The sequence below is a fragment of the Lingula anatina genome, chromosome 5, assembly GCF_051362555.1.
Source record: "Lingula anatina isolate TDL-2025a chromosome 5, LinAna3.0, whole genome shotgun sequence".
NCBI classification, from domain to species: domain Eukaryota; kingdom Metazoa; phylum Brachiopoda; class Lingulata; order Lingulida; family Lingulidae; genus Lingula; species Lingula anatina.
Genome location: NC_141771.1, coordinates 16,750,351 through 16,770,020, shown reverse-complemented (window position 1 = coordinate 16,770,020; position 19,670 = coordinate 16,750,351). Strand labels below are relative to the sequence as shown.

The 19,670-nt window shown below is 37.1% G+C and overlaps 1 protein-coding gene across 1 annotated transcript; it reads left to right on the top strand.

Annotated features, from left to right (window-relative positions):
* The first annotated feature begins 76 nt into the window (after window positions 1-76).
* On the top strand, window positions 77-13,995 carry LOC147761748 (uncharacterized). Its single transcript, XM_087014192.1, has 3 exons — window positions 77-158; window positions 7,380-7,976; window positions 8,837-13,995. Exons 2-3 carry the CDS (start codon window positions 7,397-7,399, stop codon window positions 11,830-11,832), a joined length of 3,576 nt encoding a protein of 1,191 aa, XP_086870318.1. The 5' UTR covers window positions 77-158; window positions 7,380-7,396; the 3' UTR covers window positions 11,833-13,995.
* The last annotated feature ends 5,675 nt before the right edge of the window (window positions 13,996-19,670 follow it).

Sequence of the window (19,670 nt, the reverse complement as noted above, 5' to 3'; positions counted from 1 at the left end):
TACCCGGCTGTTGACCTCCTTGATGTCTGGTCCTATTTAAAAACATGTGTAATGTGTCACGTGACTACTGGTTTTTAACAAGACCCGTTAAGACGTAGAGGGAGGAGACGGTACGTGTAAATGTTCACTTTTTTCATGAAAGCCTGTTATCTTACCTGGTAAGTGTTAATATTTACACTGATAAGGTATATGATTATGATAGTTACAGTGTGAGTGTGTTCATTTCTTAAAGTTAAATATACAACTGGCGAAAAAGTTACATCAATGGGTATAAGTAAATATATTGACTTTCTCTTCCATTTCACCTAATATAATCGATTCCTTCCTACGGCGCCATTACACTGTATATACCTGACGACTGCGACACATCAGCCTCTTACATCTTTTATTTGGGAATAATTACATATACAAACATGCGCCTCCTTTTAAGAAAACAATAAATCTTTTACAAAAAAGGTCGTATTCAAAGGACCCCCTCCCCGCTAGGCCCGATGGCTTACAAAAAGGATAACAACTGTTCATTTAGGCCAAAAAATGAATTTCCTTGGGGTAAACGACAATTTCCCACACTTACTGACGGTTAATGAATTCATTTCTACATTCAAAGTTAGTCCCTGTTTTTTTAAAGTTTGTTTTTTAATCATAATTTCTTAAAAGATTATAACAGAGCATCTATGGAGGTCACGTGGTCAGATGACAAGCACAGATTTCAAAATAACTGCCGTATTTGTGGTAAAGTTGAATATATTATATTTATATCAGTTGTTTACAATGTGTTTAATGTGAAATGTTGATCTCATCCGAAGAGTTGTTATCCCTTTAAGTCTTAAACTTAACACCGATGGTTTGAGTTTATATTGACCCGACAGGTACAGGGTAGGTCAATAATATAGTCCGCTCTAAATTGTAAAAAATACCGTTTGCTTACAGCCACGCTCGTAATGTTGCTATAATAATAATAATAATAATAATAATAATAATAATAATAATAATAATCTTTATTCAAAGATAGTAAAGCATAATAAACTTTATTTAAAGATACATAGTAATGCATGTTAAGTGTATACACTTATTTTACACATGGCCCTCTGAGGGGTTAGAATAAAATATCGTGATTATTTAGATTTAAGACAGTTCTATATTTCAGCCATATTGGACCTTTTTTTAGTGCTTGTATGTCTTTATGTCTACCAATTCTTGATCTGATGAGTATACAACTAGTATCAATGGTTGTAGTACCCAGTAAGCCCTTAATGTACTTTGGTGATGTTTTAAAAAGCTAGTGTTCCTTTTTTTAAAATAAATTCTGACCGTTCTTTATTTGTATGCCAGTTCAGTCTCTTCACTCGATCACGTTTATCCTGAATTGAGGAAGACGAAAAAAAAAAGCTGTGGTTCCAAAGGTTAAGGGCAAACTTAAACTTTTCTTGAGAAACGGGCTCCAGCGCTTGGTTTGCTTTGCCACCACATTCAACACCACTTTTTTTATTATTGACCCGTTTACTCACGTTTCAATGTTGCACTGGACGTTCGATTAATCTATAAACCAAATGGTACGATCGTTGTTTTCTTTGACACTTTGACACTTATTGTATGTTATTATTTTGTTGGGGACTGCTGTAGCTAAGTTACTGGTGCATGTTGCTAGGCTGAAACAGAAAAGCCAATGGTATCAAAGTGATCACGATTCAACTTTCAGAAGTTGTGATTTTTCATTTAAAAAACTCTTAGTCCTCTTAGACGTGCACCTGCCATCTACAATATGTAAGAGAACCAATTACCATTTTTTAAAGGTAGAAAATAGATGTTACCAGTCAAATTTGTTTTTGTATATTTCTTTATTTTTTCATGAAAAAGTAGTAACACCACTTGTGCATCCAATATATTAAGACCCGTTTTATGCCCCCTATACTCCATCAAATATAAAAACTAAATTGATTACATCGAATTAAAATGCGCTTTACCTAATTGGATGTCTTGGCGATCGCCATATTAACAATTGCATGTAAAAGCTGTGACAGCAATAAAATACCAATGTTTATTTCTTAGCACAAACTGAAAATATTCTTCCTACCGTATTAGTTAAATTGATTTATTTCTGTGACAATGCCGAATATATACAAATATAATACAATAATGTGAATATATAAGTAACGGCCCAGCCCTATGGGCTTACAGAGTCACCGGTTACCAAACATTAGTTATATAGAAGCTTCTTTCTGACCTGAAAGCAGTTAAAGAGAAACCTCGCTGTGCTTCTATGAAAATCTGTAAAAAGCACTTGAGGTCTCTCCTTAACCACTTCCAGGTCATGAAAGATAAGATCACCCACTTTTACTTTTTCAAACCATTTTTTTCTTAAATCTTTATAAATTGGACAATCAAATAAAAAATGATACTCATCTTCTACTTTTTGTGTGTTACAAAGAAAACATAGTCTGTCATCTAATTTTCTGTTAACAAAGCGGCCCGTTTCTACATGTAATGGAAGAACCCCTGATCTAAACTGGGCCGTGATCGATCTTTCCGCAGCTTTTAAATTGTACTTAACATAATTTTCCACAAATAAATTTTCTTTAAGTTTTCTGTAGACCCTTAACTTTGGTTTTTTTAATACTGCTTCTTTCCAGGCTCTCTCCTGCAATTTAAATAATATGTTCTTTATAACGCCAACATCACAATAAACTAAATCATTAAACAAATGCTCCATTTCACAAACAGCTAAGACTCGAGAGACATGAGCACACCAATTAATGTTACCCTCTTTTGCCAAGTCATAATCTCTAATGAAAATTTGTTTTGTAATCCTATTGTCACTCATGCTCAAAAGTCTGTTCCACAATCTTATAAGGTGCAACCATCTTTTATATTTAGTATTCATCCAACCTATATCCCCTTCTATGGCCAGAAGAGGAGTAAATCTGTGCACCCCAAGAAATACCCTGGCGGCTCTAAACTGAATTTTATCTAGCTGCTTATATTCATTATATCCCCAAACACCTGCTGCATATTCTAGAATGGGACTAACACAAGAATCAAAAAGCTTTGTGTACGTGGAATACCCCATATATCCTTGATGTTTATACTTAGCTACTATGGAACCCAGTGCCCTACCTGCAGCATAAGACATCACATCTGCATTTGTACTATAATTAAGTGTCTCTACTAAGGTGACTCCAAGATATTTATAAGACTTTTCATAATCAAGTGGCACTCCACCGCAATTAAACTGAAAGTTACTCCTTTCAACACCTGGTTTTCTAAAATGTACGATTTTTGTTTTCTTTTGGTTAACAAATAAACTCCATTTATAAGACCACTCACTTAGCTTATCAAGCATAGCTTGCAAGTTTTCCTCAGTAGGAGCAATAAATACCACATCATCTGCATATAATAATATATCTACAACGTTTTTTCCTACTTCAACACCTTTCGAGATCCGTTTTATCTCTTGCGCTAAATCATTAATATATAAGGCAAATAGGGTTGGTGATAGATTATCACCTTGTCTTACACCATATTCAGTATTGAACCAATTAGATTGCATGTCTCCTACCTTAACACAAGCTTCTGTAAATGCATATATGTTTCTAATAGCCCAGTATACTTTACCATCTATACCAGATCTCAATAATTTGTACATTAAATAATCTCTGTCGATGCAATCAAATGCTTTATGAAAGTCTATGAAAGCACAAAAGGTTGATAATGCAACATTAAGTCTATTTCTTATGATAGAATCCAAGGCAAATATGTGATCTTGACAAGACCTATCCCTGCGAAAACCGTTCTGCTCATCTACTAGAACATTTCTGTTGTCAAAAAACTCAGTTAATCTATCGTTTAAAAGACTCGTGTACATTTTTGCTGAGCAACATAATAAACTAATTCCTCTATAATTCAGAGGAACCCTCTGATCCAATTTACTGTCCTTTGGAATAGGGCAAATAATTGCCTTCCGCCATACTGAGGGAATCTTTCCCGAATCCAAGCATAACTGAAATAATTTATGCATAACTTTAATAGCATTATCACATTTGTACACTTCGTTGGGCAGCATGTCTACTCCAGGTGCTTTTCCTTTTTTCATTTTAGCTATTACACGAACTATTTCACTAATATCAATGTTTCTATTCAACATCCCATTACTTTCGTACAGAGGATCTATCATGTATTGCTCTTTCAGAATATTACTATTTTGTATGTCAGCCTTGTGTTTGTCTTTCCTAGGCTCATTATTCCCATAGTTATTGTACAGCATTTGGAAATCATCCCTCCATTTATTTATTACAGTGTTTTTATCAGTGGTAACGTTTCCATCAACATAAACTTCTAATGGGATGGTTTTGTTTTTACGAGGACCTAACCTGTTCACTTGTTGCCAAAATTGCTTAGAGTCTCTAGCATGCAACTCTTCAATGTTGGTAGACCTCTCTAATCTGTCTTTTCTTTCGAAGAATCTAAACTTTCTGTCGAACACATGTTGTGCCTCGCGAAACAATTTAAAAAGCCCTTGTCTCTCTTTTTTATTTTTGGCCCGTCGGACAGCTTTTTCACGTCTGTTCATTTCTAGCCAAAAGTCGTGCAGCTCCTCGTTCCAAAATCGTTTTCTTGATTTACACTTTTTTCTCATTTTCTTTGATGTATCCAAGTAGGGTATATTTTTATTCATTTCATTTAAAACAACATCTGTAAAATCCCTGTATATACTGTCTATATCCTCTTGCTCTTCACGATTACACTGTATCCGTTCAATTATGTTTAAAATTGCTGTTCTGCACATATGAGATGCCATAAAATTCTCATTTATCTTATTGAAATTAAACCTTCTACCCTTACTTGGAGCACTGTTATTCTCTATTGAGCACTCTGATTCTTCTGTTAACTGAACATGTGTGTCTAGCACAAATGATAAAAATGCGTGATCAGGTACCTTTGATCTGCCGTTTAGCAATGAGTGTAAATGATGACATTCTACTAAGTCACTACATGGAGATACGTGCATACTATGACATTTACTAAACATATCTTGAGCTACTATTATATAATCAACTACTGACAAACCCCGTCCTGTTCTACAAGTGAAGTCGTCTTTCTCTTTAGAAACTCTACCATTTAATACACAGAATTTTGATTCTATTAAGAAATCTATCATAGACACACCGTGCTGATTGACGGTTTCATCAACACAGGCTCTCTCTGGAAGGTTATCTATTCCCTCAATGCAGTCTTGTAAATTACCGATTCTGGAATTGAAATCACCACAAACAACTACTGCATCCATATCAGCTGCGGTGTAAATTTGACTTAGCAAGTGTGAGAAAAAAGATTCTGCATCTCTACCCCACGGACTATTTTCCGGGGGTAAATAACATGAGAACACTAACATGCTGTACCCTGATATCATATGCTCAAATCTAACACCGATTATCCCTTCCACAGATTTATCATATACTGTTACATTGTATTCCGTTAACACATCATTTTTTATCAAAACACCAACCCCCCCTGATCCCTTAGGGGCTCTTACATGTAGAGATTGTCTATTTAAACCTAGCCACTTATAACCGTCCATCTCTAATGATTTTTCTCCAATAAGATGAGTTTCACATATGCATACTATGTCACAGCCCGAAGCCTTAATTAAACATTTTCTCAATTCCTCGTTCCTTATAGTCCAACCACACACATTCAACTGCCCAATTTTAAGTGTGCTTCTTTGTAGCTGGGCCTCTTCCTAGCGTGCACTACCATTTGCTCTGCCATGAATCGATCCACCGTGACTCAATCCACTCTGATGTTCAAGACTGCTTTCCACCAAGTTTGTATCTCTTTTTTCCAGCCGACCATTGCGCGTTAACCTGTAATCCCTTCCGTTAGGCATCATATTCAGAAGCGTCCTTGTGGTCTGCCTCCTACTCAATTCCTCTGGTGTTAAATAACTCCGAATATACACTTTTTCATACCCGCTGCCTTTCTTCCCAAGCTTGACTTTTGCTTTAAGAATGTCAAGTTTTTCGGCATGAGTTTTCATCTGTACCTTTATTAGACCCGGTTTATTGCTGCTAGATTTCATTCTCATACATCTTATGGGGACCGTATCCCGTAGACCAAGGCCCTTACTAATCAGCTGCTCACATTTCCCTTGCAGATTTTCTCCCCATTCTTCTATCATACCACTAATCACACATGTCTTGTCTGGCGGGTATTCTGGTTCCCATATTCCTCCACTTGGTGTATCGGAGATGCCATTTGCCTCTAGTTTCTCAATTCTTTCTTGTATATCATCCAATGATTTTAACACCCCATCTATTCTGGCCGATTCTTTGTTGATATCTAGGGTCAACTCATCCCCAAGCGCTTTTATTTTAGTGTTCATGTTCATCAGAACTTCTTCCTTAAACCTGTCTAATTTAGATTCGAACATTTTCTTTAGTGTATCTTGGTTTTTTCGAAGCTCTGTGACAACTGTGATTACCTTGTCTAATTTATCCGAAAGTCCCGCTACCGCATCAGATTCTTTTTTCCCATCTTCTTTCGTCACCTGGTCTGTATTTTTCCCATTGTTTTCAAGTGTAAACACTGGTGACCTGTCACTTTTCAATACTGCCCCATCTTTTTCTTCATGGTGTAGCACTTTATTTGCTTCGTGTAGAATTTCACTTGTAGCTTTATTTTCGGGCGGGGTGTTTATCTGGCATCCTTTCTTCGCTTGATTTTCCGCACCCTCCATATCACATCCTCCACTTCCTCTGCTCTTTCTTTTGCCTTTCGTCATTATGCATAGTTAGCCAACAGGTTTGAGATCGTCTGTATACACAGGGTGCTTGTGAGCAGTCTTTGTTTTGTGTTCTGTCACAATTGAGAGTTACACAGTCTTACATAATCATCTCTGCAACTGATAAATTTCAACTTTACCTTTGTCTCGATCTTGATTTATGAATCGATTTGAAAGACCTTTTTCTAGATTCCTGGGTCACAGTCGTCTCTGTGCTTGGTTTCTGAAAGCTCCCTGCACATTAGGTAATGCCCACGCCAAATTTGAATGCAATCACTTGAGTGTTTCTATCTTAAAATTTGACTTTTCTCGGAGCTGACCGGAGCTGACCAGCGTGCTTATAATGGACAAAGTACAATCTCATATTATATATACCGTATATTATAATTTTCTCAATTATTTAGATAAGTATACGACATACATCCGTGATTAAAAGAAATTTGTTAAATTCTCAAAGATTCTGTCTCTCGTATATATATATATATATATATATATATATATAGGCCTATATATATATATATATATATATATATATATGCAAAGATTTAACACCCATTTTATTGATTTAATAGAATAAGATAGATACTATTGTTTTTCGTAGAACCCAGCCGTTTTACCATGGCAGCAACACTGGGAATACCCTCTGAAATCCCAATAAATGAAAAAGAAAATTATTTCCGTATGCGACTGCTCTTAGAACGTGCAACCGACGTGCTTCGAGATGTTCTCGGGACTCAGCTACAAGCAGCTTACCCAGGGCTATTTGATCCCAGTAAAAGTGACAAACTCTTTGACATACTTGACAATCAAAAAGTTAAACACTCGTTGCTTCAATTGAAGAAAAGAAATGTAATGAATTCGAAACAAATGAAACTCCTGTACCCCTTTGGCAGCCCTTCAACAACTGCGACATTGCAGGAGTTAGATATTACGCTTGCAGTGGTTTTCTTAAGAAATGTCACAAATTTGAACCCTGGTGCTAAATGGGAAAACCCACCAGCTTCAGACACCACCATTGAGGCCAACATTGGTAGAGTGAAGACATACCGCAATAACCACATGCATGCAAGCCCTGGAATAGCTGATATAACATTTCAGGCAGAGTTTAATGACCTCAAACATATCCTTTTGTCATTGTCATCAATATATTCCACCGATGATTACGACAAGCTTCTTATTGTGCCACTGGAAGCTAAAGGTAATTTACTTAAATTTACATACAGTGGGGTTCAATGACAGAGGATTAGTTCTTAATTTTAAGAAACTAGCTTTACCTTTTCATCATTTTATAAATGTTTAATGCGCTTAATTCTGACATGTCCACTGTAAGGGATAGGAAAAACTGTGGCCCCATTCAGAATACACAGCCTGAGTGCTAACTGTTTTGCCGACTTAATATGGCCAACCCACTTGAATGGCCACCCCAGTTCAAAGGCGATACTACTTATTCCATGATGGTATCCCTGCCTCCACATTCGCCGTCGCTGCAGGGGCCTAGCAATTAAACCTCATAGCAAAGATTTAATTCGTTTAATGGCGCGTGTGGAGCCGGGGAGATCATTTGGAATCAACGGCATCGTTTTGAAGTGTGGTCGGTCGATCATATTTACATGTAGTCAGCGGATCAGTTAGTACTTGGATCATCTATTCTGAATGGCCCTATATGTGATGCTGTCTAATGAAGTACATGTGTTTGTAGTGAAAGCTTACTGAATCGTATATGTTATATATATACAGTCAGAATCGAACAACATATCCTTTATATTAGTTGTGGTCACATTATTGCAAAACAGTACAGATTTTCTTGCATTATGTCGCAAAACAGTAGATTGTAACTATATAACTGTGATGTAAAAGCATTGAAATTTCAAAGCTAGAAAGAACAGAACCATAAATATTTGGCATAGGAACAATATAATATGGATTTATTAAAATTCATTATTCAAAAAATTTCATTGTGTAATATTCCGTCAATTATAAAACTTAATGTACATATAGATATATTGCCAAGATGGGCATTTTTTTTAAAAAAAGTTTTCCTATTGTTTGATTTTCCAGTTGCTCCATGTAAGCTTCTCTCAGTACAATTACCAGGAAAACTTGCTGACCTTAAAGGACGAGAAGAACTGGTACAACAAATACGGCAGCACATTGCAGGTGAAACCAGACTTGTTCTTTTAACTGGAATGGGGGGTATAGGGAAGACATCACTAGCCATCGAAGCTGGGCATCGAGAGCAAAATGTATTGTATATTGATATGAGACAAGTTACCCAACTTGAATCTGTTAAATTATCTCTAGCCCAGCATTACCATCCAATCACATCCCTGAAAGATGTCTACAGTGATTATCAAAACAAATTCATTCAAACTTTGTCCAGTTTGACTACAGACACCGTAATAATTTTTGATAACAATGATGAGGTCATTAAGTCAGATTTACAAAAATTTCACAACTTGGTGCAAGATATTTTGAATTCAACAAAGCATATCACTTTATTATGTACTTGTCGCGAAGCTTTTAGTGCCATGTCGCATAATAATGCTGTCGTAGACGTACCTCCCCTTGATAAGGACCCCTCGATTGATATCCTTTGGGCAGGAAAAACCACTAGTCCAACCGATAGTGAGTCAATATTGTTAGGTGAAATTGCAGAAAAATGTGGGGGAAATCCCCTTGCACTGAAATTATTATCAGTGCAACTCAAGAAAAAAACTGCACAAAAAGTATTGGATAGGATGAAAACTAAAAATGTCATTGAAAGCTTTAAGGTACCAAATCTTCCACCTTCTCAAGAAATGATGACATGCCTAGATATGTATTACGAAACGCTGAATACTGAAGAACAAAAATTGTTCCGGGCTTTGTATATTTTCCCAGTTTCATTTTCTTTGGAAGAAGTTTCAGAAATTTTGGAAACAGAAGAGGATGAATGTGAAACTATCCTTGACAGTCTTTCCAACAAATCCATTCTGAGTGCAGACCCATATGTCTATGATCTCCATCCCCTCTTAAGAGCTTATGCAGAGTTACAAGCACGGAAAGATCAAAACGAAATGTCTCGTATTCAAGATGCATATTGCGAACATTACATGAAACAAACTCCCCTGCTTCTATCCGAGTTCGATACCTTTCCTTCTAAGGAAACGTATGAAACAGCACGAAAAATTCTGCCACATCTTAAGGTTATTGCTGATTTGCTGTCAGATCAACTCAGAAACAGCAAACCACCCGACGAAAAAATTACACTCAAAAATTTGTCGTGCATTGCCCATGTATTACTTAATCTATTCCTATATTCTGAAGCCTTAACTATGCTTAAACCGTTAGAAACGTTGGTGCAAGAAGGTGCATTGCGACCATTTGGTGCAATCGTGTATATGCCCATTGGCGATACACTTTTTGGGATGGGGGAATATAAAGATGCCTGCAAATATTATCAAAGAAGTGTTGATATCATGCTAAAGTCTCAAAGATGCACACAACTCGAGATGGCTCTAGCTTACAGCAAAATAGGCAATGCCCTGATGGTAATGGGTGAGTATGAAAAGTCATTTTCATATTTGAAAAAATGTCTCAAAGTTCAGGAAGAAAACCTTCGGTCCGACCATCCTGATATTGCCTCTACATATAGCACAATCGCATGCACACTGGGGTTCATGGGTAAGTATGAAGAAGCACTTACCTATCGAAAAAAAAGTATTGAGGTCTTTGAGAAAGTGTTTGGTCCCCAACATCCTAATACCGCCCTCAGATATGACGCACTTGGCATGTTGCTGAAAGAAATGGGTAGTTACAAAGAAGCAATAACATTCCATCAGAAAAGTATTGATATCTTGGAGGGATCTCTTGGTTCCGATAACATTCATACTGCTTCGGCTTACACCAATATGGGCAATGCTTATAAAGAAATGGGGATGTATATAGAAGCACTCGATTATCACAAGAAATGCCTTGCAGTATTTGAAAAAGTTCTTGGCCACAAACACCCTGTAACTGCCAAAGCATACAACAATATTGGTAGCACATTAAGCCAAATGGATGAGAAAACAGAAGCATTACCATATTTTAAGAAATCTCATGCAATTTTAAAAGAAGTATTTAGCTCAAAGCACATTGAGACTGTAAGAGCAAGTACAAACATAGGTGATATACTAACGAGAATTGGTAAGGAAAACGAGGCAAACAAACGTTACAGTGAAAGCCTTGACATTATGACAGAGCTCATGGGCCCGAAGCATCCTGAAACAGCTGCTATATACTACAGCATCGGCAAGTTAATGGGTTCCATGGGTAAGTATAAAAAAGCATTAGGATATTTACACAAATGTCTTGAGTGCAGGGAGGAAGTCCTTGGCTCCGATCATCCGGATACTGCTGATACTTATAGCAGTATGGGTTTGACGCTTGCACACATGGGTAAGTATAGAGAAGCACTTGCATTCTATGATAAATGTCTTAAAGTTCGGGAAAATGTCCTTGGTTTCAAACACCTTGACACCGCCAGTGAATACAGCAATAAAGGTTTTGCACTTAGTGAGATAGGTGAGCCAGCAAAGGCTCTTGTATACTATAAGAAATCTCTTGGAGTAAGGTTAGACTTACTTGGCAAGAAACACCCTGATACCATCCTCTTATACCACAACATGGCCTGTGCATTGATCGCCATGGGTAATTACACAGAGGCACTTGAATATGCTGAAGAAGCTCTTAACGCTAGTAAAGAAGTATTTGGTGAGAAACATCATGACACTGCTGGGGCATACTCGAATGTTGGCACTACACTACTTCTTGGAAAGGTTACCGACATTCGCACACTTACGTGTTTTGAGAAAGCTCGTGAATTCTATGAAGAGCATTTCCCACCCAACCATTTTAAAATTAAATTTCTGGATTTGAATATCTATTCGGTAAAATTGAAGATATTACAAAAAGTTCTGATGAATATGAGAAAATATATTGTCACTGAATTGATAGTTAAAGGCAAATTTGACCAAGCAAGTCGATTATTAAGTGTTATTGGTTCGGATTTCAAGCTTAATTACAAATTTTAATAGAGTCTAAGGTTTCCAATTTTTGATACATGGTTTTATAATGCTATGTTCTCTTTTGAGGATGCATGATAACCATAAAAATGAGTGGGGACGAGATTATTGATGACGATTTTTTTATAAGTGTTTTTATTATCAGTGTCTCGTACTAGGGACTCCCCTGTGATAGAGGCCGCCGATGTGCATTGATTTGTGCTTAGGTAAGCTCCGCCGTAGGATTTTATCCGTGTAATTACGTCATACTAATCCTTACTTGCATGAATCCAATGGGGGGCGGACTCTCTGTTACGCGAACCCTGTTTCGTCATACCGAGACAAGCTGAGAAACCAGACAATATCCTTATCAATTTTTCTACCAAACAGAGATACCAGTCCAAACCAGTTCAAATAATACCTCTCCAAAACATGACGTAGACTTCCAGTTCAATGCCGTTGTGCATCCGATGTCTATATGTAGGCCTACATGTATATTATGTGATATCTTTCCGAGACTTGTCGGGACTTTACAGTTCAATCTTGTGGTGCACCCTAGCCTATATCTATATCATGCGAAACATGTATCTCCTCAAGACTTATTAGGGCTTTCCAGACTTAATACAAGCGTTCTGATTTTCCTGCTTTTTTCTAACTTTTAAATACCACTGTGATTTCTCGGAAATTGATTCAAAACTCACATTCATCCTCAACTATGTGGCGAAGATTTACTTCACCTAATTACATAAAAACTTACCGGTAATTTAATCGGCACAAGAACGATGATTTTTTCTTTCTTTTCTTGTGGTTGGAAGGATATGAAGTGTGTTGTTTTAAAATATATATAAAATATAAAATATATTAAAATATAATATAAAATATAAAATATATTAAAATATAGATCTAGATTAAGTAGCAACAGCTTAGTTCTCGTACATCAGAACAGATCTTAAGTGCACAATTTCAAATGTTAGAATGGAAGCTAAAATTGATTAAAATACATGTATTTTACAAATATACAACTACCAATACATATTATCATAAGATATCGTACACATACTTGTATATGTGGAAGATATATGTGCTTGACGTTTCATTAACTTGGCTGACGACTTTTTTCACAAAATTAATAGAATTAACGGAATCGCTTAATCAAATGAAAATGAAAATGAAAATGGAATTTTTGAACTACCAGGTTTTGATGTTTTAATTATCTATGTCGTAAGTATATACAGATTAGTGACCTGTGAGACCATGCCCATCTCTCCCCAAAACATGGCAGACTCAATCTGACCTAGACCAAAATGTCCATAAATTTTTAAAACAAAGTCCTCATTTTAGTGGTGACATTATGGGTCTCCTCCTTGCTGTTATCCTGAATCTGTCTGTGTGCGTGGTTTTATGCGTCAGTGTTCTTATCAAATTTTAAGGTTGAATGGTGGCATTTGCTGTGTTTTCAATTAAAAACAGTTCCATTTATCAATAGCAATTTAAAAAAAAATGAAATTTAAGGTTTAAGCATAGACCTAACGTATTTGCAAATATTCCAGATATTCTATTTACCAGGTATTATTCAACAGCTGATTCCCTTTGTTCAGTTGAGTTATTGTATTGTGAACTATGAAATGAACATTAAGATGGGTCCAAGTTGAAATACGGCCCCAGAAGCTGATATTTTAAAATATTAAGATACCTTGTACCAAGAAAGGGCGGGATAATGGTTACACGTGTAGTAACATTATAACCTGGTGAATATCGTATTGAAATAATATGCATATATTTATATGAATATTAATGAAATATAAATTTGTAAAAACATTTTATCTGTTCCTACATGTAGCTCTGTGGTCGACAGAATCATGAGAAAACTGCATGTTATCAATGCTGTTAATGTACGTGATAATATGTGCTGGTATATTTTAATGTACCCCTTACAATGTATTTTTGTTTAATATGATATTATATAATTTGATATGACATGATATATAAAATATGTTCATATATTATGAAGTAATGGCCATAAGAATTTGTCATTTGTTGTCAATAAAACATTCATTTTTGTCTGCGGATTTGTTTTGTATGGAAGCTATGAGTTAAAGGATGCAACGTCCTAGTTGTTATAAAAACACTCGATTTTTTTAAAAGATTTTATCAATGCTTTATTAAGTTAGTCTTTAAAATGTTTCATCTTCGTTGAAAAATCTTATAACACTGGTCAACAGTCGACACAGCGTCGAGTTATAAAATGATAAATATTAGAGCTAGTAATTTAAGAACATGTGCATGAATTTCATAAAACTATTTTATTTCTTTTAGTGCTTTTATAAAATCAAAATGAACAGCTATTAGACAGCAAACATACGTGAATATATTGCTCATTGCATGGATAAATTATGGATAAAGTATTTGATAGAGACTCACTGAATCTATATGGACCCTAGATCTGTTTTTGGCGGTTAAATATTACGATTTTTGTATGAATGCTTTTCCAGCTCATTTGAGAAATGTTGGCGGTCCAAATTACCATTCTAGATTTAACCATCGCTCCTGTAAACCTCGATATGTGATCTCAAAGATCAGTGTTTCTCTTTTTTTTTTTACAACCAATGGAGCTTAAATATTTTGACCATTTGGAATTGTGTAAATTCGATTTATGCACTATTTCTGTCAAAATATTTCTGTTCCCTAATTTACAACCAATGAAGTTATATTCAAAGGAGATTTTCAAGTTTACGTTGATGGGTATCTAATTTTTCCTGTCGGAAGATGGTCAAAAATGGAAGAGGGATCGCCAAAAATAATTTGAAAGACTGTCAGAAAATATCTCTGGATCCGCCCCTGTTCAGATGTGCTAGTTAAATTACTGATAAAATATTCTAATTAACGGTGGAATACAACTTCTTGGGGTATTTACGTATTTATCATTAACATATATCATGCAGCATACGGTAACAATGATTTAATATAGGATTGTGATTGTACTAAAGATGACCCCACGGTCTGTTTTATACATCGGGCATTGAAGTATAAAATGGCATTCATCTTCAATTCCCCTCTTGATTTTGTCACACCTTTCAGTTATCGGCCTGGTGTGCAGCCCATTTTCGATTTGGAGTCTATGATCACTAGTTTAGCAAGGGTTGATAAGCTGTTATATTTTATAACTGTGTTAACATGCATGTAGGTTGCTCTTTCACATTTTCGGTTATAAGCATAGTGGATGGAGTAATTTTACTGTTGTTTTTTGTTATTGCGAAGTTGCGTGTCATGGTTAATTTGTCTGTTTGAAAGAAACGATGATTTTATTTTGGAGGGTTAGAACTTCTCCACTGTTCAACCGGCACTGCGTTAACTGGGCACATGAACAGTAATCGCCAATGCTAGTCACTTGCATTTATTAACTGGAATAGAATACTTAAGTGTTTATTTTATATAAACAATTAAGTTCGTAACAAACCATTAGTCCATTTACCGATACGCATTATCAAGTAGACATTTGAAACGCTCCCCCTTTTTTATGCACTCATTATGTTAGATTATGTTAGTGTAAATCTGTTTTAATACCATGTTGAAACAAGCCCAATCAAAACAATACTTAGTCTCATTATCAAATTTGGTAAAGAACAGTAGAGAAAAAGAAGAACAAAGTAATAAATTGATGCAAATTCAATAAACAATCCTGCAAACAAAACGAGACAAAACCCTACTCACTGCCCACAGGGTGCGTAAGAAGTCTGTAAAAAAAAAAAAAAAAAAAAAAAAAAAAAAAAAAGAGCAGCGTGAAAAAGCAATGCGATTTTGTACATATTTCAGTGGTGCACTGATGAAAAAGAGTAACAAAACCCACACATTGCTGTAAATTATCTTTGTCTACTGTATTAATCTTTTCGAGCGATGTGCCTGGATCCCATAGTATTATTTAAGCCATGAAACCCAGAAACCCGCGTAGACCCCCCTCTTTCTTGATTTGGGGGTTCCATAGGTATTTTCCAGTATCAGTAGCTTTCACATCCAAAGCGTTAGTTGCGCCTCCTTTACATCAGGTGATAAGTAGGGGCTGAAATTAGTGTCAAGTTTCCAGTTTCGTTTTTCAAAAACGAACCAGGGCCGGCTTTCACAAAACGTTTCGCAATTTGCGCAATTGCGCAAAGTCCCTTTTTGAGAACAGACCCTTGCAAGAACGTTTTGCAATGTAATTTTGTTCAAAATCATGCGCTATTTGCGCAAGATATTTGGTACAGCTCCAACCCAGTCGCTAAGTCTTTGCGCATGCGTAACTTGGCGTTCGCGTAACGCAATGGCTGCAGCTTTTCTTGTCTTTCGAAACGAAAGTAGGCGAATTTACATGCCGCGACGAGACGTCTTAGAAGAGCAGACAGAGAGAGGAGTACTGAGGAGGTACAGGCTGTCCAAGAGGGGCATCAGACTGCTGACGGAGAAGATCGAAGGCCAGCTGCAGCGTAGAACAGCAAGTCCCAAGCACTCTCCCCCACCACACAAGTTCTTGCCTGTCTTGGCGTGCTTGCGACGGGGAGCTTTCAGGCTGTGATTGGAGACAGCCTTGGGATCTCCGCAGCCTCTGTGTCGCGTTCAGTTCACAATGTGGTGGGAGCCATCTTGGAGAGCAGAGACCCTGCTCTCACCATCAGATTCCCGTCAACTCCAGTCGAGGTTAGAGCCGTGAAGGGTGGCTTTCACCTCATTGACAGCTTCCCAAATGCACCACACAGAGAGGAAAATTTATATGTTTGCCGCAAGGGCTATCATGCACTAAATGTACTAAATGCACTTAGGTAAGTGCTATTTTCGTTATATTCTTTACATTTTACACTTACGCTACTATCGCAATCACAACTGTCGCAATCACTCTATCTAGTTACAGTGACTGTGTTGAATACTACGTAGGGTCTCTTCTCGCCGTGTCCTGAGACCAAGACGACTGGCCATCGATGTCTACGGCGCACAAGAAGCCTTCACCGTAGAAGCTGTGCTGGATATTACAGTTTCTCACTGCCCGGCGCTGACGACCACAGATCGTTGTCTAAGATAAAATATCTTAGGTAATTTATAATAAGTTGAATTCATTTTTTCACATGTTGTAAATTTTCTTTATGACTTTCGTTTAGTAAGTTATATCCAATTACCGGTCATTAAAAGTGATTTAATGAAACAACGTGCCAACATTTTCTTTCAGAATTTTCAAATCAAGAGAAACTTTATGTAATACAAATATAGACCAATTCTTTTTAATTATTTTACTCAGTTTTTTATATTTCTGTTTTATTTCTACATAGTTAAAATATTAATTCTGTTTGGGAAAATTACCTATGAATGTTTACAATATACAAGACAATTCAGTAAACGTGTAAAACTTAACGTTTTCCTTTAAAACTGTACCGTAAGATTGAATGAAAACGCTGTCTTTTCTGTGACAGTACATTCATTCGACCTTAGAAAGCTGGATCGGATTTAGAGGGGGGGGGGGGGGGGTCAGGAAGGGGGGGGGGGTCAGGATCCCCCCCTTAAATAAAGGCATTACTTCACTGCAACAGTGATAAAACAGTCAGTGAAGTGGGTTATTAGATGAAAACTATTATACTGTTTTCAATCATATTCCCTTCGCCTTAACAGCCATCAATACATTTGGATGTATCGGAATCATGTAAGGACAAGCGTTAATATTTTGTCAAATAATTCGCAATTCGCGTATGGCGTGTTTCAAGAGCAGACTCTAAACGTCAAAAACATGTCTTTGCATTTGTTTTCCAAAACCTGGGTGCCTTGAAAGAAAATGCGACTGCTTGAAATGGCAAGCTGCGTGCACATTTGCCTGCATGCGCATCTCTTTAGCTAGAGCGTGAACTACTCTCTGACCACAGGGTGCGCTAGTAGTCTGTTACAAACTTATTGCATGGCATACTAAAATGTGTATACTATATTAAGAAGCTTCTGAAATCAGAGGATAAGGGGTGAACTTGGTTGATAGCTTCAGAGTGCGTGGGCAACAGACCGAAACACCAGTGTAGCGCGTGAACAATTCGCTAAAGCCTAGGTCCCAACCGAACGTACGGGCTGCTACGTGTGGACTACGGCCCAAAAAATGGGGAAAATGTTGGAGTTCGTGCGTGAGGAGCACGTCCATCGTGCAATTTTTGGAGGACGCAAACAGCACGTAGTAACTTTTCGACATGATCAACAGCCACTACGTGCGATCTAGCTACGTCGTAGCCGATTGCAAGGTACCTAGAAACCGTGCGTCCAAAACGTAGTGGGGATAGGCTTAACTGGTTACTGCATGCCAGCAACCAAAGTAATGGTAAAGTATCGGCGAATTTCAGTTTAATGCGCGTAGATGCAGAAGCTCCTTTCTTTCAAATTTTATCTTTTTGTTACAGGAACTTGAACAATTGAACGTGAGGAATGTGAATAAATACTCCGATGTCAGGCCTAACCAACTACCAGACTCGGCACCTAAGGATCCTGAATTAACCGGTATGTCGGACCACACTACCCGTTTTCAAGGTGTGTGTCAGATCGCATTTAGGAGTATCAGTCAGAACACCGACAGGATGAGCCTACGCTCGGCTGTCACCTTGATTGGATAGTAAACGACTGTCGTATTTAATTGCTATATGATTTTAAAACCGGGTGCCTAAATTAGAAAGCCAACTAGATGAACTTAGACTGCCACATTAATCTAATACAATGCAAAAAAGGCCCTATCAAAAGTGTTTAAAACATTCAAACCGAATGTCGTAAAGTCCCCATATACCCCCATAGAGACAATGAAATAGAGCACTCCAAAGTAAGAGTACAGTTTAAGGTTGTTCAGCCGAGCGTGGATGAGCCCGCAGTCGTCCTACAAAATTTGTTCTGGGGTATGATACTCCGAAATGCGATCTGACACACACCTTGAAAACGGGTAGTGTGGTCCGATAAACCGGTTTATTCAGGATCCTTAGGTGGCGAGTCTGGTAGTTGGTTAGGCCTGGATGTAATGCTATATTTTAGACACGTGCATATGGGCCAAGAACAAGTGTAGACTTTTTAGGGGAATGATGTATGCTTTGATTATGAACTGATTTTTTCAGGGTGCTATGTAAAAAAAAAAAAAACCTATATGCGGTGCTGCGGGTTGGCATCACAGTGCATTCATCTCCCATGAACACTCCATGCCATAGATAAAATGATATACATGAAATGATTTTATAACTTATTTTGTTCATTTTTCTGCTTTGCCTGTACATTTGACAGCTTTGTTGTCTTGTTTAGAAATGAACGCCAATGTTTTTTACGTAGGTATATTTCATTGAGATGTTACCATGTAGATAGACGATAGAGAATTTATCCGTATCTATCTAAATCACTCAATCAACCACAAAAGTGCTTTAAAGTGCTCCTTTCTTAAAATTTTTGGTCAGAAATTTAACCTATCTATCTGACCTTATTATCTGACCTACTTATACACAGCATAGAAACAGGGCCGTAGCCTCCGGGGGGGGGGGGGGGGGGGGGGGGGGGGTCAGGGGGGCCAGCTGCCCCCCCTGGAAATTGGGGTGCAAAAAAAATAATCGCAAAGGTAAAAAAAATAATTGCAAAGTTGGTATCAATTCTGTGAGAAAAGGCACTCATGGCCACTAGACAATCATTCAACAATCTGTTTACAAAGGTGTACTGTTTTTAGCCAACTCAGTTTATGCCAAAAAGCTCACCCTCCCTGAGGGAGCTATCCCCCAGGCCAATTGGCGTGTTGTGTTGAAAAAATGACTGTACTTATGGCAAAATTAACCCACAATTTCTGACTTCTGATTGACCAATAAATAACAGTTAAAATGCACCAGAATGCAGTATTATACATACAGTTTTTA